The sequence below is a fragment of the Cloeon dipterum genome, chromosome 2, assembly GCF_949628265.1.
Source record: "Cloeon dipterum chromosome 2, ieCloDipt1.1, whole genome shotgun sequence".
In the NCBI taxonomy this organism is placed as follows: Eukaryota; Metazoa; Arthropoda; class Insecta; order Ephemeroptera; family Baetidae; genus Cloeon; species Cloeon dipterum.
This window is the reverse complement of record NC_088787.1, coordinates 35,615,757-35,634,092: the sequence shown is the minus strand read 5'-3', so window position 1 is coordinate 35,634,092 and position 18,336 is coordinate 35,615,757. Positions and strand designations below refer to the sequence as shown.

General features: G+C 38.5%; 2 protein-coding genes across 2 annotated transcripts; both read left to right on the top strand.

Moving 5' to 3' along the window:
- The first annotated feature begins 2,444 nt into the window (after window positions 1-2,444).
- LOC135937591 (CLIP domain-containing serine protease B4-like) lies at window positions 2,445-5,534 on the top strand. Its single transcript, XM_065480750.1, has 9 exons — window positions 2,445-2,529; window positions 3,018-3,167; window positions 3,925-4,074; window positions 4,132-4,296; window positions 4,352-4,579; window positions 4,633-4,733; window positions 4,789-4,950; window positions 5,010-5,172; window positions 5,231-5,534. Exons 1-9 carry the CDS (start codon window positions 2,445-2,447, stop codon window positions 5,452-5,454), a joined length of 1,428 nt encoding a protein of 475 aa, XP_065336822.1. The 3' UTR covers window positions 5,455-5,534.
- Window positions 5,535-11,610: 6,076 nt separating this feature from the next.
- Window positions 11,611-15,513, top strand: LOC135936041 (transmembrane protease serine 11D-like). Its single transcript, XM_065478723.1, has 12 exons — window positions 11,611-11,722; window positions 11,782-11,925; window positions 11,989-12,098; window positions 12,157-12,342; window positions 12,391-12,445; window positions 12,501-12,611; window positions 12,672-12,863; window positions 13,340-13,567; window positions 14,613-14,713; window positions 14,770-14,934; window positions 14,995-15,154; window positions 15,215-15,513. Exons 1-12 carry the CDS (start codon window positions 11,635-11,637, stop codon window positions 15,445-15,447), a joined length of 1,773 nt encoding a protein of 590 aa, XP_065334795.1. The 5' UTR covers window positions 11,611-11,634; the 3' UTR covers window positions 15,448-15,513.
- The last annotated feature ends 2,823 nt before the right edge of the window (window positions 15,514-18,336 follow it).

Here is an 18,336-nt window from a genome sequence, read left to right as displayed (position 1 = left end):
ATATATTTCCTTCATTGATCTGGAAATTACCAATGTCAAAAGAAAATTTTGATCTAAATATTTCCATTTTTAATTTTTTATTTAAACTTCGAACGCAAGAATATCAGTTCCTTCCTGATATTTTTACGGTTCAGATGTCGCCATTCCACTGCGTTTTACAAATATAAATAAATGTATACTCAATTATCGTTTCGTTTGGTTGCTATTAACTTTTTAAAAACGATTTTAATTTAGAATACTGGGTGTACGGCACAAATTTTCCCGCGCTCGATATTCGATTTTTGTGGATGAGAAGCCAAGAGCGGTTCTTTCGTGATTTTTCACGCACCCCCTGCATCGCGCCAGTCAATGCATTATTGTCAAAGCACACAAAAGCGGTCGGCTGCAAAGGAAAAGTTTGACCTGCGAGCGACTTTTTTAATTGTGAAGTAGCGCGCCCCCTTTTGATGCACAGCCTAAATATGTGCACGGGCTAAACACCCTCGAGGGATGCTGCGTTGCAAGCTCGTCTCGCGGTCACAGTTGAAGCGAGTGAACGGCAACTGTGACTCGCGGCAATCGTGCCCAAAGTAAAATTTTCAGAATTTAATTAACTAAGAGCAGACTCGATTGACGTGTGTTATTATCTTGATATCAACACACATTTTAAATATATACGATGCGAATTAAGCAGGAAATCAACGATACTGTAAGCAAATTTATTTATTTAAAGTAGCATAATATTTAGGCCACAACCACCCTCGAAAGACCCTCCCTAAAGACGAAACCCTGATGCCACACTCCTCCTCTTCCCACCATTTTAACGTAGGGCACAGTTGCCGCGGGTCAAAGTTGCCTGTCACTCATTTTAGACGGATATTTCCAGGAAAATGTTCAACTATATTTAGATGGGTTTTGGGATAAATTTAAACAGTTTTAGACGGTATTTTTTTCGAGATATGTTAAATAAATTAGCTTTCTATGCAATATGGTGTGCTTAAATATTTTTCTTTGCCTCAAACCTTCTAAATAAATAGCGGCCGCGCGCAGAACAAATAGGAAAATATTTCAAATATTGCTATTTTTTCTACTCCATATATCTCGGGTTCAAACCATCAGAATTGCAATAACTACCCACGGTTGGACTTGTCCCAACCTGCTCTGATGAGCTGAAGGGTTGCTTATAAGCTTACCCTTCGCCCCTAAGATGCTACACTGTTTAACGTTTTTCGAGGGGGTTGAAGTACAGCAACATAGGGGCAAGAAAATCATATTTCTAACATATGGGGCTACAGATCCCCCATATTTATTCGCAAAACAAACATTAAGGTGATAAAATGTAACAGATAGATGATGACGAAAATTATGTTGCACTCTCCACTCACAGAGCATGATCTGTGACATATATACGCGTAAAAAGGAAACAATTGTCAATTCCGCGTATCTTCACGCATACTTTGTTTTATTAATACTTCATATTTTATTGTAAGAATATCATTTTGATGAATTTTTTTTTTACCACGAAATAGTCAGAATAGATTTTTGATGGATTCGGCAATTTTAGACGATTTCAAGTATGCGGTTCTTAAAGCATAAAATTGCATTGTTCGTGCTCATTTGATGGTCCCGCATTGATTTGGAGCGCAGAAAAAAATAGTTAATAGTATAAAATTCACAGCCTTAATTATGCGTTTAAATGATAGCGAGGCGCGCGAACCGCCAAAAAATATGATGTACGGCTGACGCTTGACCTTCAAAGCAGCGGCAGACAGCTGATGCCACACATTCATTACTGAATAAAAACATATTCCGGGAAGTGTTGAAGAATCATTGTATATAAGAGTTAAAAAATTGTGTTAAAACAGAATTTACTCTTTTCTGTTCAGCGGCTAAAAATCACGTGAAAAAGCTAATAAGCTGCAGGGTCAATAAGGCATCAATGTCAGCGCAGGGATTGGACTCACAATTAAACCTTCAACTTCGCCCCACAAAAAAAATTGCCACGATTTTTTCCTCGTGAGTCGTATTATATCTTTGACAATATTTTTTCTTTATTAAGGTCTCCATGTGAAGTTTTAATACCATTTTTTTTAACGAGTGAGAAAAATTATGTATATAAATTATCAAAAATTACTGAAGGAGCTCTAATCCCCATCAGTAAAATAGGCCTATTGCGTGTTAATTTTGACAAAATACTTTAGGTCTGTCTGAATTGTAAATAAACAACTATGTGCTGAAGTTGGGATATGAAAATTAAAATAATTAGGAACAATAAAGCCAACTCTGAACTTTCTCAAATAAACTTTTGATTTAGTCGTTTCTTCCGCACAATTATTTGCGAGTGCTGAAGGTCTTCATGACGCTTTTTAGAGGTCAATCTGCACACATGCTATATAAACTGAGGAGCGCTGAGTGCCACAGACGAGCAGCAGCCCTGGTCCATCGCGTCCAGAGAAGAAATCAAGATGAGGCTCGGACTTCTTGTCCTTCTCAGCCTTGCACTTTGCGCCGCACAAACCACTCAAAGCGAGGACTACATCCCGGCTCCGTGTAAGCATTTCTTATTTTTTTTTTGTTTACCTCGTGGCCAGTTTAATTCTTAAATAAAAAGGTAAACCATAATATGCGGGATAAATTTATTTATACTGATTCCCGCAAGCGAACAGTCAGGCCGGAAGGCTAAAAATTTAAAAAATTTGTAGTAAGGGCTGAAACATCTTCTGTACGGTTGAAGAGCGTGCCACAGTTTTTCAACTTTTTAGCCTTCCATATCTTCTTTTTTGTGGGATTAGCCATCGGTATAATCAGTACAATAATAAATTGTAACTTTCGTTGATGTTGGTGCGCAAAATAATCTGAGAAACGTTATGCAGGTGACAGTGACACTCAATCATAACTCTGCTGTGCTCTATTATAGCACCGTAACAACTTACCAAAATTCAGGATGGCATATATATGCTCAAACAAAAATTTAAAATTCCAGATCATGTCAAATCTTTCGAGGAAAAACGCAATTAATGTGCAATATATTTTCACAGATTTTGATGAGGATGAAAACTTAAGTATCAAGGACTGTGCAAACGAAACAACTCTGAACCAATGGGCCGTGTCAGTTAGAAAGATAGCCTCTGGTTATGGTAGTCCTTGCCCAGGAATAGCTATTTCTAAAAAAACTGTTCTAATGAGAGGTAAAATGTGCCATTTCCCTTATTAATTTTAACAAAGGGAATTTTATTAATTAATTTCAGAAACGCTCCCTTTCTCGAAATCAAGTGTAGGTGATTTACGGGTCTTTTTCGGAAACTGTTGGCTATCTTACGAAGAAGAATGCATCAAGAATTCCATGAAAGTAATTTTTCTACGATTATTTAATAAAAATACTATCACAATAATGCCGAGAACTATAGCCTTTGTGGCACATTATGAATTGCACGCGTCCCAAAAGCGCTACCCCAGCCTACGCCAAACCTCCTCGTCGCTAGAATCTGGCCTCCATTTTGCACTATATAATTAAAAATATATTAACAGAAGAAATATTTTTCAGGTACAAAAAGTGATTGACATTGGTTTGAATTCGACAGCCCAATTTGTACATTATACAGTTCTAATAACAGAGAAAATGCCCAGTCAAGTAACTCCTCTTTGTTTATTTAATCGCGACAACGTAATTGACTTGAAACTTCAGCGAAAGTCGCCCTATTTTGAATGGAAACTTTGGTTGGTAAGTATTTATTAGAGTCATTTTTGCTGGTCTGAATTTTGACTATGCAGAGTGGAGGTTATACAGACTGGACAAAAAGTGAGTTGATTTTACAATATTCTATAGGGAAAGCACTGCTAATTATCTAAAATATTATTTTTGATGAAAATCCCATTACAATTTCTGAGCGTGAACAAACAACTTTTAAATTAAAAATTGATAACTTGATATGAGAGGACATTGAGGTCATCGGGTGTTGGTCAAATTTGCAGAGAGAGTTACGGGCCAAAGCGATTGCCTAAAAAATCTGACAGAAAATCAGCTGGAGATAGTGAAGGCGCAACAAATTCCCACTAAAAATATTCTCTGTTTGAAAGATCACGTTCAAGGTTCAAGTAAGTGTTGAACGTACATTGTCAATTATGTAATAGTTTTATTAATACTGCACACAGGTAACATATTGGTAAATTTGTACAAGGGAAGATATTTTTTGAGAGGAACAAAATTTGGACCTGGAAATTTTTACATCGACATACTGCCCTACATTTACGAAATTGCAAGTAGCACTGGAGATATTTCTGCTCTTCATTCCACCCCGCAGTCAATTCCAGGAAGACGTAATTAAATTAGCACCATAATAAGCGAAGTACTAATTTTCATCGCTACAAATAGGGTTTAAAACACCAGATGAGAAGCACAGTTTCCCCAACTGTGGAATAAAACGGCGCACAAGAAGAACCAAACGAGACCTTGATGACACACCCGTTGACCATATATTAAGTGGGACTGACGCTGAGGAAAACAGGCACCCGTGGCATGCTTTCATCTACATAGAAAAATCAAACTCGACATCGTCAAAATGTGGTGGCACGCTGATCTCGCCTAGAGCAGTTTTGACTGGTGATGCGATTCATTAAGAAAAGATCTTTGAGAACTAATTAATTTTCTCTTAGCTGCGCATTGCATTTACGGAACAAAAGCAACGGATGTAGTAGAAGTTACTATTGGGATCTATAGTATGATGAAGGAAAGTCCTGGAGAGCAAAATAAAATTGTAATGCAAATTCTGGAAATTTAGTGCTCTCACCTAATATTTAGCAATTATTTAGCCCAGCAGAGTGATTGTGCACCCTGACTACAATTCAAATTTTCATTATGATATCGGTTTGATGATCTTTGATGAGCCGTTTGAAATTACTGATAAGGTCCATCCCATTTGTTTGTGGAACGAGGACTCCAGTTTGGACCGCGTCGCTGGAAAATACGCTGTGGTAGATTATTTGCGCTTAATTTTTTCTGCCACAAATTAACAATGTTTTACGGTTGACAGGTGGTTGGATTTGGATATGCTGCTAACTACTCTGTTCCCGACATTCTTCAAGAGGCGCAGCTGCCTATAAAATCACATAAAGACTGCTACCTGACGAGCGACCGGAATTTCTTTGGAAAAAATCTATGGCCAGGAGACAATTTTTGTGCCGGCTATTTGAACGGTAAATATATATAGACTTTAAAACCCTGGTAATTTAATAAAATTTTAAATTTGCATAGGAACAACCACGTGCAACGGGGACAGTGGAGGCAGCCTCTCTCTGAAAAGGATCGGCCGGTGGTTCATCCGAGGCATTGTCAGCTTTGGAAAATCGACAACTGTAAGGATCAAAGACAATGACACACGAGTGTGTCATCCATATTACTACTCATTGTTTACCGACGTTGCAACTTACATGGACTGGATTGTTGATAACACACCGGACATTTCATTCATAAATTGAGTCTAATTTTAAAGAAATATAAAAAAATTCTTGAATTAAGTGATTTGGCAATGTATGCAATAAATTTCATTTAATCGTTATGTCTCTGGTTTGATTACCACGTTGACAATAATAAAAATGAGCGCCGAAATTTGATTTACAACCAAATTTAACACATAATCATTGTTCAGAACAAAAGACGATTCAAATAATTCATTAAAAGGTTAAAAAGATTTTACAGAATTTTGCAGCACGGATCCTTTTTAACAATAAAGATCTATAAATGCGGCATCGCTTTTCTTGAGCATCTTTATTGTATTTTTTTAAAGAAGGGAAAGGTCATGTCTGTGACCGGTCGGCGTTTGGTCGGCCAGCAAGTCGCGGCCGGCTTTTTGTGCCGCAGTCGGCGGGCGCGTGTGGCAGGCGTCAGGCGAGAGAGTGTCGCGGAATCGAGCAGCGCTGCTCTATTTACGCGTTGGCCGCGGAGCGACAAGCGGACCAATCACAGAGTCGTTTCTTCACGCGCTGCTCTCTCCAAATAATTCACAAAAATATTTAGCAGATACAATTCATTGATGCATACTAAAACGGCTGGAATTTGTGAGTTTATCGTTAATAATTGCTGTCATTTGATATGACAATCTTAGCACAATGAAGGGGACAAAATTGCTTAAAAGTTGGCACAAAATTTGAAAAAAAAAACAAATTTTAAAGCTTTTATTGTTATATTGAATCGCTTCATTCTAGAAGTCCTTTAAAAGAAATCCCAAAACGAATTCTTTTAGCTTTCTTTTCATAAATGCTTGTGGCGAAATCTAATTAAAAATTTTATTAGATGTATTAAATTAAAATACATTTTCTACATTTTTCAAAAAAACTAATAAAAATCATTCAACCTCCTTCCTCCTAGTCACTGGAAGCACTAATAGAATTCATTGTGCGGTCGCCAATATTATGTCACTTAAATAGCCGCTGCTTTTTGTGCCGCAGACGGCGGGCGCGAGCGGCTTTCCGCGGGAGAAGTGGGCGAGAGAGTGAAGCGGACGCGAGCATAGCAGCTCTATTTACGTGGTGCCCGGGGAGCGTCGAGCGGACCAATCACAGAGACAGAGTCGTTTCTTCACTTCATGCGCCGCTCGCTCCAAATTCCAAAATCATTTTTTTTAGTATACAAACAATTCATTGATCCTAAATAAAACAAATGAAATTTGAACGTTTATTGTTAATAATTGTTGTCATTTTCTGCGTGCCAAATCTTAGCATAATGAAGGGGAAAATTGCTTGAAAGACGGCACAAAGCTTGTACAAAAACACATTTTATAGCTTCTATTTTTATTATATTAAATCGCTTCTTCCCAGAATCCAAGCAAATCTCAAAATGAATTCTTTCAGGAGTAACTGAAAGCTTTCTTTTCACGAATGTTCGTGGCGAAATCTAATTAAAATATTGCTTTTTCCACATTGTCTCATAAAAAACAATCGTAATCACTCAATTTTAAGCCATTATTTGCGTCTTTCTGGCCTTCCTGCCAGTCACTGGAAGCATTTGAATTCACTCTGCGGCCACCAATATGCCACTTTGCCGCAGACGGCAGGCGCGAGCGGCTCTCCGCGGGAGAGGCAGCCGAGAGAGTGCGGCGGACTCGAGCAGAGCTGCTCTATTTACGCGAAGGCCGCGGAGCGGCGAGCGAACCAATCACAGAGTCTTTTCTTCACTTCACGCGCTGCTCGCTGCAAATCTCAATAATTCCAAAAATATTTATCATAAACAATTACTTGATCTATACTGAAACAGCCGGAATTGATGCGTTTATCCCTATGTACATATATTTATTGTCAAATTTTTCCAATCGAAGCCTCATGAAGGGGAAAAACTGTAAAAATTACCTACTGTCTTTTTAAAATTTAAATTCATTTTTTCTATATTTTGAACATATTCTTTGAGCCGCAAAGTTTCTAATAATGCGTTGTTTTTTCTTTAATCAAAGATGAGTACATTGGCAGTGGTCTTGAATGTTCTGAGAGGATAGGAATGAACATCATACTGCTTGTAAAAAATAGTTCCGTGATGCAACCTGCCTGGCGTTAAAGCCAAACTGCATAACGGGCAAGTTGCACACTCGTGCGGCGTTGATTTTCGCTTCCGTCCATGACTTTTTTGAAGTCAACGTTTCATAAGAGAGCAAACTTGATTTTCTGAATTAAAGCAGGTCTCGCTGGACACAAGAGAACCAGCAGATGAATTGCGATGACTTCTTTTGGCCTCTCTCTGAGTCTCTGCTTCCCACTGTGATGAGAACAGCGGCGATTCATATCTTTATCTCTTAATTATTTGTTTTAAAAAGGATTTTTTTGTGAATAATTATCGACTCTTGATGTGTAGTATGAAAAGCTGCAATTCTTTTAAAGTGTAACAGTTTGTTTATAAAAATAAAGGATTTTAAAAGAAAAGTAAAGATTTTTAATTAAAATATAATTTGGAATAATATGAATCAGTTGATTTAAACTATTTTAATTGCTGAAGGGAACCAATTATCATTTGTCTACAAAATTTGAAAAGCAATTTTCTTCAAATACAATCTCGGTCTTGTATTTTTGTTTTGGATGTCAAAATTCCGCAAGCATGCAACCTGCTAGACGCCGGAGCAGCGCAAATTGCCAAATTTCTCAACTTTTGCGTTTAAATGATAGCGAGACGCGCGAACCACCAAAAAATGAGATACGGCTGACGCTTGACCTTCAAAGCAGCGGCACACAGCTGATGCCACACATTCGTGAGTAGGGCTGTGATAAAGTCGTCGGATTTAGGAAATTGTCCTCTTTTTAGATGATGCTTTGGAAATTTTAGACAGTTTTTAGCTAGGTTAAAATAGTTTTAATTTATTTGATTCGTACTCATTTTTTTGAAAGTGCCGAGCCGGTGACCTAGCACGAGTTGTGCGCCTCCGAGTGAATCGCTTCCCTAAAATTCTGGGTGAAAAATCGCCAAATCCACATGGATCGGCTTGAAACCCGGCAAGTCGACGCGGGGCGGTGCCGAACGCAGTGCCAGACGGTCAAAACCACCCTCAGACCCGTAGGAGAATTGATAGAAAATAAATCAGAAGAACGTCACTTTTTGCGCCGATTTTTTGGTTTGGGAGTGGTGAGGGTTGGCGGGGGTGTTGATGTGGCACAACATACATATAATTTTTTTACGGTGAACATTAGTTTCTTTACCGTCCGACCCATAGGAGGCGAGCTATGTATTTTTAAAGGTAAAAAACCCGGTTTGTGACCTTTCAAAACTTTTGTTTTAGGGCTAGGCCTGGGCTCCGAGAGCAAGTGGGCGGTGATTGGTGTTCCAGACGATGCGCCTCATTGTCAGTAGTGCGTGTCCACCCGTGTGTGGTTTTGCAAAATCGGACTGTTTTTCGAAATACAGCGAATTTGATTCGGCGAATTTTTCAAAAACGTAAAAATTTTCCGATTTTTGTGCACCGTGACCCACATTTTAATCGCATATGCCATCTGAGTGAGCAAGGTATCGAATGAAGATCATTTTGTGGGATTTTTAGAATTTTAAATCGGTGGGTGTGGCCTGTGAGGTGGTGGATATTTTGCGTGGTGGGGGATATAAACTCGCGCACTCGGCGGAGGCCATATTTCACGTTTCGAGCAAACCTCATAATTAATTGACCCGCAATTTATCTGGCAATCTTTTGAGACCAATCCAATTATAACCCGATCCTACAAAAGTATTTTTACAAGAGAGATTTTGAAGATTAAAACACGTGATTTTTAAACGTTCCCAGTAAATCACACGGGAAATTGAAAATTGGCGATCTTTTCGAAACGTTGACCCATAAGGATTGGCCACCTATTCCACCCAACGAAGAATGCAGATGGCGTCTGCATACCAAATTTGAGATTTTTGGAGCCCAAAGAAAAATTAAAAATCGTTTTTTTTTGGGGGGGGGGGATTTCAAGCCGACCATCGCGATGGTTTTATCTTCCGCAAATTTCGACTACTCGTGCTATCCTCGACCACGACCCCTCATCAGATTGATCTTAGGCTCGGCTTTCACGGGCAATACGCTAACGACCTTTTTCAGGGTACCCCGACCTGAGATCACCTCAGAGGCGTGATTTTGGTGCTTTTTTTGCACTTTTAAGCGCATTTGGCGATACTACATGGCAAAGATTTTCCACCCTCAACCGCCACCGACTTTCCTCAGGTAACCCCCACCCCCTGAAGACTGATTCAACGTGGTTTTGCAGGTTTAGTCGCTTCCTTTCGACTATCCAGAGTCTTCCAAATGCTCATTTAATAAAGGGTTTAAAAATTGTGTTAAATCATAAACACTCTTATGTTGAGTGAGTACGTGTTCATCTGCACACAAGCACCAGATGATTTTCTCTGGCTATATAAATAACGAGAATAAGCTCAACAACAGCAAGGTCAATAAGGCATCAGTGTCGGCGCAGGGATTTGACTCTCACAATAATTGAACTTTAAACCTCGCCTCACCGAGAAAAACAGACACGGATTTAAGATCGAATTTTTCCTCGTGCGTGTCGCATAATATCATTAACTAGATTATTTATTTATTAAGGTCCCCATGTGAAATTTTAATACCATTTTTAACTTATTAAAATAATTATGTATATAAATTATCGAAAATTATTCAGGTGCTCTAATACCCAGTAAAATAGGCAAAATTACGCGTTAATTTTGTACAATTAATTTAAGTAAAGTTGACTTAATTTCTAAATAAACAAAAATGTGCCGAAAATTGGGATGTTAAAATTGAAAATTTTTCAAAACAAATCACTTTGAATGAATATAAAAACGTTTCTCAAATAAATTCTTGATTTAGTCATTTTTTCCACATTTATTTGAGAGAGCTGAAAGTTTCTCGACGCTTTTTAGAGACCAATCTGCACACATATATGTATAAACTGAGGAGCGCCTGTGGGCTACAGATGAGTAGCAGCCCCGGTCCATCGCGTCCGGAGAAGAAATCAAGATGAGCCTTGGACTTTCCGTCCTTCTCAGCCTCGCAATTTGCGCCGCAAAACTATATCCCAGCTCCGTGCATGAATTATTTATTAATTCGCATCTTTTTATAACTCCTATGTATCTGTTAATACCGTCTAAAATGCGAAGCAATATCAAATAAAGCTGATGACAGACTCAGACTAGCCGGCTGCCAGTTCAATCGCACAAATTAGCTTGTGCGAGATAAAATATTGACAATTAATATATTTTATTTTGCAATTGCAGAAATTAGAGGTCAAGAGCCGTAATCAACAAATATTACTTTTAAATCAATGAAAAGTGGCTTAAATATAGTAGCATGCGGTTTTTTTAATAGGCCAATAGCAAATCATTTCTTCTCTGGCGATAACAGCAGCGAGAGCATCCGTCAGCGTGCTGATAAGCCGCTCTCTTCACATCAAAACACAGTCTGGTTTCACTGAATGAATCATAATAGGAGGCTCGGGTGAGAAGAAAATAGGCCGGCTCGTTATCAGTGATCGTCTAGCTGTCTGATTTTGCTCACTCTCTGAAAGATAATTCTCAGCTTCCGACTGAAAAAATGGGACTGGGTCTTTTTTATGCGATATTGACTTCCAGCCTGGCACCCGACGACGCAAGAGAAAAATCAACAAATTAAGCAGAGTGCAAAACAGCGTGATGAATTTTGTTTATTGGAAAATACTGCCAGAGCCGAGGCTGCAGAACGTGATATGCCATTTGACATGCACCTGCGGCACAACCGACCTCGTCTTTTTCCAAAGGTGCGACGCGAGAGCGAGAATCAGCGCATTCAGGGGCGCGCCCCGCGAGGCGACACCAGGGTACATCCCCGCCTCCAGCCGCCCCTGGCGAGAACCGCTCTCGGGCGAAGCGCCTTTTCTTACATGCAGGGAATGCAAGCCCTGGAACGTCCTGCCACCGATTTTGAAAGACTGCGACGCATCGAAATGGATACGTGTCTTAAAAATAGCGAAAAATAGCCCAATTTAAATTTAGCAAATTGGCTTGTACTTAATTTTTTTATAAACTCATACGCTAAAATATCAAATGAGTACAAAAAGGTGATCGAGGTCAAGTCACAAGAGTGTTTGGGTACATCAAGTTTATTTTCATGGTCAGAGTCGTGGGATGTATAAAGGCCCAGCTCGCTTCGCGACACTGTCAAAGGAGCAGAGAAAATGACGCTGAAAAGCGCATTTTCGCTTCTTCTCCTAGGCTTTGCAGTTTGCGTCGCTCTGGCCGAGAAGGATCGCATCCCAGCACCGTGTAAGTATATCAACAATTTTTGATACACTAGAACTCTTTGCGATTGTACAAATTGACAGACTTCACCGATGGAGAGAATTTGAGTACTGAGAACTGTGGCGTTCATGGGGAAAGAGATTGGATAGTTGAAATAGCAATCTTACATCCTGGAAAATTGAATATTTGCTTTGGAGCAATTATATCCCATAGGACTGTTCTCACGTGTAACTAAAATTACATTGCTTGTATTAAAGAAATTACAGTTTGTTGTATTTGTTTGGAAATAGACGCATGCGATTTGCAGACAGATGATTTCAGAAATGTATCGGTTTACATCAATGATTGCATGCAAAAGAATAATTACAACGTTGAAAAATGCACTGGAAGTAAAATTGAGGTGAAAGATTACATTCTTTGAAATAAATAAATTGTGCTCTTCATTCTCGGAATCACAGGTGAGAGATGTGATTTTGATGAACAGCGATCTCTTGAAAGAACGAGCGTACAAATATCCGATGTACATTTTAAAAACAAAGAAGATGCCTGACAACATATCTCCAATTTGTTTGTTCAACCGCGGCAATCAAATGGACTTGGTAGAGGATCCTCAATCAAAGTACATTTCGTGGTCGACGGGATTTGTATGTTTTCTGACTCAATTTAATTTGATATTAAAACAATTCATTTAGCTTCGTGATATAAATCAAACATCGTATATATCTAATATCGAATCTAAACCTTACGGTAGGTAGAAAACTATCATATTTTTTTTTATTTTTACTTCCAAATTTTTGGCCAGGAGAATTCTTGTCCTATGATAGATGTCTCGTGAAGTTAAGTAAGCAAGTAGAAGTTTCCCAGCTCTTTCTTCAAACCCGGTTCTTGTGCTTGCGTCAGGAGCACTTTCTAGGTGATAATCTCATTTAAAATTTGCTAATTTTTAAACAAGACTCCATTTTTACTTTTATAGGTAACTTTTTCCTCGTGAATTACTACCGAGGAAGGCACTTCATTAGAGGCATATCAGTTCATTATTCTTTCGTTTACAACAATTCCGCGTATGTAGCATATATCGATATTCTACCCTACATCGAATCCATCGTGTGGAACTCGAATGACATGTCAGTTTTATCCCCCGTCCCATCTGTGAAATCAATCAGAGGTATGATCAAACTAATACCAGAATTTGAAAATTAGGAAAATTCCGCAGGTCCACACCGCAAAAAAATAGAAAATTTTCGGAAATCAGCATAAAGTGCCACAAAAAACGGCCAATCAGAGAAGGGATGAGTGGTTCATCCCTTCTCTGATTGGTCGATGGTGTTCTTGTGACATTCTTAACATAGGTTCAGGCCAAAAACTACCAAAATGCTTGTTATTTTTCGGCTGATTCAGCTGCCAAATCTTTAGGAATCGATTAGCACTGTCAAAATTAAATTTCAGTGCTAGTGTGTGCATACTTGAGCTAAAAATATTTCGTTTGACATGCTGATAGCCAAATTCAGCAGCGTCAGAAGTCCAGAAAAGAATCAATATATCTTTGTACTCCAAAATTTTAAATGTAGCTGGATTGAATCCGGAATAGCTGTAAAAATTGCAATTATCCAAAATCCTAATCGCCGAAATTGCGTCAAAAAGCTTTTAGGAGTTCTGACAACCTGAGTTTCTCAAATTGTGGACGGAAAACAACAGCCGCCAGGAGCAAACGGGAGACAGGAGACGAGGTTGAAGACATCAGGTCGCACCAGTTGATATTGGCCGGACGCAGAGCCCGACGCGGCGCACACCCATGGCATGCCGCAGTCGAGAGCAGCACTGGTTTCTCGTGCGGTGGAAGTCTCATATCGAAAAAGGTGGTTTTAACAGGTAATTATTATAATTTTTTCTTGTGCCAATAGTGAGAGAGTTGTTTTCGCTTAGCTCTTCAACCGCTTTTGAATTTTCCTGTTTGAATATATCACAGAATTATTGGAAATTAATTTAAATTCTGCCCAGAAACGCATTTTTGATTAATTACTATACCCCCTGGCAAATAAAAATTGGTAGTGAGAAAAAATAACTTTAACCAGCCCGTTGGCTCGCATTGTTAAGGCACTCTCAGGAGTGTCAAAAGCAATGTGAGGTATTTGAGCAGTTCGGAGATCTAATAATACTGGCTACCCAATGCGTCAGAGATGGCAAAAAGTGGTTAGTTTAAGTGACTCGAATTGCTCAAATTGCTCAACGGGCTGCTTTGCACCTTTCCAGCATGCGTGATTTGGCTTCACGGGACGAATGTCTAGCGTTTCAATGCAGTCCTCGGTGCGGAGGCAAGTGGCCCTTGAGTGGGCTGGGTCCCTGTGCGACCTGGTGCGCCCATGTTATCCGTTCGCGGTGTTATTCGCACTCGGAATTCAGCATTCGTGCTAGTGCAGTAAGCGCCCTTCCCGGTCCTCTGGTCCTCGGACAGGGATAAACAGAGCAAAAAAAATGAGGTAGCAGTAGTGGATTTAATTTTTATTCTTCTTCCAAATTGCAAAAAAATATCGGATTAAATTTGATCATATATTGAAACACGTACAAATTACATAAAATATAGCAAAATAATCTCTTTGTTAGCTTTGTGCGCCAACGTCATTAAACATTATGTGAAATGTAATTTTCTGACCGGAAACTGATTTAAAATTATTTCGGACAAATATTGAGCAAATAAAAATACTTTTCCTGACGCTGAAACATATTAATAACATTTGCTTCGTTTTAAGGATGATTTAACTGGATCTATCGACGTTGCGGCTTATTCGGGATCTAAAAATCGCATAATAAAATCGACCTATGCTGAAAGTAAAAAAATATGGTCTAAAATTGAATTTTGACTTTTGTGTTACTTAATTTAATATAGCATTGGATGAATTTTTGCCTCTGTTTTCAGCCGCGCACTGTATCGAAGGACAAAGAGCTGAGGACTTTGAAGTCACTATTGGGATGTATAACAAGACTCTGTGGAATTCTACTGACATTCAGATTAAAACAGTAACAGTCTATTTTTTTTAAGTACGTAAAATTTAATTTTTTATCGGCTCTCATAGCCCAGCAGGCTGAAAATTCATCCAAAGTACTCGAGAGGGAAGTTCCACTACGACGTTGGTCTCATGATTTTCGAAAAAGCATTTGAACTGACTGAACACGTACACCCGATTTGTCTGTGGAACGAAGACACCAATCTTGACGCCGTCGCCGGAAGAGCCGCTTTGGTTGGTTCAAAATCTAAAATAAAATAAATCCGTCTTTGAAATCGTGGTGTGCAAATATAGGTGGCTGGCTACGGGTATTTTAAGGATTACTCTCACCCTGCGACGCTCCAAGAGGCTGAAATAACGATAAGGTCACACTTGGAGTGCTACCATAGTCTGAGGAAATATTACGGAGCGCGTTTGAAGCCTGGAGACAATTTTTGCGCCGGTTATACAAACGGTACGTAATTTTTTTTATTGTTAAAATTAATGTTTTTATTTATTTTTCTGTTTACATTAGGCACAACCGTGTGCAACGGGGACAGTGGCAGCAGCCTCTCACTGGAAAAAGACGGAAGGTGGTTCATTAGAGGCATTGTCAGCTTTGCCAAATCAAAAAAAGTCAAAATTAATGGCGAAGAAGCCGAAGTGTGCGATCCTGACGCTTTTCCCTTGTTCTCTGACGTGGCTTATTACATCGATTGGATTGTGGAATTCTCCCCTGACATCAATTTCGACTATTTCGGGCGATAAATGAATACTGAGTGACTGAAAACAATTTTTGTAATTTTTTACAATAAATGAAATAGATAAGCCCAATTACAAACGTATAAATTATGAAGGAATTACGCGTCCTTGGTTAGATGTAAGCATTATAACCATATTTTTTAATATAAATATGAAACCTTCAACATTAATATCTGAACCATTTTTCGAATTATTTTGGATCACAGACTGTTCCGCTGAGCGTATTTGCGTCGCCAGTTGCATAAGCTTCAGGTTTTTAGTATAACACAATCTGCAAAAACATTTCTCTATTTAAAATTTCCATTTGTAAGGTGACCGAACTGCGTAAGGATGGTTCGACGTTAAATTAAGTTACGATCTATTGATTATTTCGAAGAATTTTCCAAAAAAAAAATCCCCGTCGCCACCGACTGCCCGCGAGACGACTTCAAACAGCAGCTATAATTTCATGAATAACTTGTTTGCTGCAGTCTGGAAGAAATAATTGATTTCCAAACATGTATGAGAAAATTAGCAATTTTATAAATACGGGATTTAACTACTTTATTATATTTAAAATATAAATTCAGAAGAGAGAGAAAATCCCATGCAAAGGAAAAGCCTCGAAATTCATAAATAGTCTACTATACTAATAAAAAATCATATTTCGGGATTCACAGGTGGAGCGGTCAGTGGAGTTTTCTCTTCTCGCGCTGGTTGTGAGTGAAATATAATTGATATGGAAATTGCAAAAGCCGCAACAGCACAACACTCGCACCACATACGACTCTGGTGGGCTTCTCGCTTCGCGGCACGAGGAGCAAGCACGTGCGTGCGCACTTTTTTGCTTTTGTTTAATTTTTTGAAGTTCTTCGCTGATTCAATTCAAAATTTTCCTTAAAATTACTATATCATTTGTAGGAACTTGTTAGAACTATTTATTTCCCCTTGACCGTTTAATTTTCACAGTAGATCGCACAAGTCACTGACCTTAAGAGTAAATCGCAGACCAAAGGAGGCGGCATGACGAAATAAAATATCTCTCCTGTCTCTCGATCGCTGTGTTGCGGAAACAACTTTGACATTGAGTTTTTCTTTAAAATAAATTGTGTTTTTTTTTCTCTCCTGTCTCTTTTTATTTCGGGATGCTCTCAGGGATGTCCGCATGATGCGTTGTATGCATGATACATATTTTAAGAGCATCTCACAGATACATTTTTAAGGCTAAAACCCGAGATTTGGCCATGAAAATGTTGGCAGATATATATAATTGTATAACTGTTTGAGATTTTTCCTCCTCATTGTTTTTTTTTCTAATTTTCCTCCCATGTTTTAGAGTCGAGCAGCATAAAACGTGTTAAAATATTTAAAATTATTTTGAAAACCTTGCACATTTTAATATTTATATTTTTCTAGCTTAATCTTTTATATTTCCAACTATAGGATATTTCTTATCCAAACTTCTGGTCCAGAATCTGTCTGTGGCCTCAATTGGTGCGAAAGACGACTTTTAAATTAAAAAACAAAATGTTTTTAAGTTTCCTTTTTTTACCTTCATTAGCTAAAATTTATTTTTTGCAGTTCTGCAAATTTAAATTGGTTCTGCCATGAACGATAGAAGAGGATTTCTTAAGGACAAAAGAATTAAGGTGAGACTTCAATTTGCATTTTTAAATTGTTGAAAAAACTGTTTTTAATAAAAAAAAAACCACCAAGAGTTCTTTTCTGTGAGCTCCAGGTAAATATAGCTCCCCTTTGTATGGATAAATAATTAGAATTGGAAATTCTGCTGTAAATTGGTATCAATATTTGTGTGAAATATTTGAAAAAATATAGCAATATTAACAATAATTAACATTATATAGAATTAAAACTTAGAATTCTATTTAATTGCTTAATCCCAGAACTTCAATTTGAAGCCTATTGCACCTTCCTCCAAGTCACTGGAAGCATTATTTGAATTAACTCTGCGGCCGCCAATATAGCACTAACAGCCGCTGCTTTTTGTGCCGCGGACGGCGGGCGCGAGCGGCTCTCCGCGGGAGAGGCAGACGAGAGAGTGTGGCGGGCGCGAGCATCGCTGCTCTATTTACACGAAGGCCGGGGAGCGACAAGCGGACCAATCACAGTTTTGTGCTTTTACTTCTCGCGCCGCGCTCTCCAAATCCATGGATCGATCCTTTCCTAACTAAAATACAGCCGGAATTTGCGGAAATTAATAATTTGAGCACAATAATTGTTGTTGGCTTTTAGCTCACCCAGTCAACATCACCCGAATGGTCGCAAACTCTGCAAAGGGCACAACAAAGATATGAGCCCATTTGAAGTGGTCTTCGACGTTCTGACGAGACTCTGAGAGGAAAGGAACGAACATCACTGCTTCTTGGCAAAACACTGATAATTTACAAAAATGGAGCCAAGCGAGATGCCTATTAACTGCAACGGGCCAGACAAAAACATCGCTCGCATCTCTGACAGATTTGATTCCTCTTACCCCTCACCGAAATATCTGAGCATAAAATATTAAACTAAGTCTCGTTGTGGTCATAAATGGAGTCTTCTAATTAGCAGTCAGCGCGTAATGCTTCAGTTTAATTAATTGGATAATTGTTTAACGGTTTATTCTTAATCAAATTATTCTCAAAAGTTTCCCATCATTAAATAATAATTGATCGCTGCTTTTGTAAAATTTCTTATCGCCACATGGCTTATTTCTTACCGACCACCAGCAAGCTGCTTATTTCTCTTTCCCTTTGATAGAAATTTAGAGAAAATAAAAATCGCCGACTTTTACACAAGGACTTTGACTGACATGTTTTATTTCAAATTTTTGCTTCTATTTTTCTCTTTATTTTTTATTCTGTATAAAGATAGCAATAGTTTTTTTCATGAGAAATCAACATGGAATGATTGGAC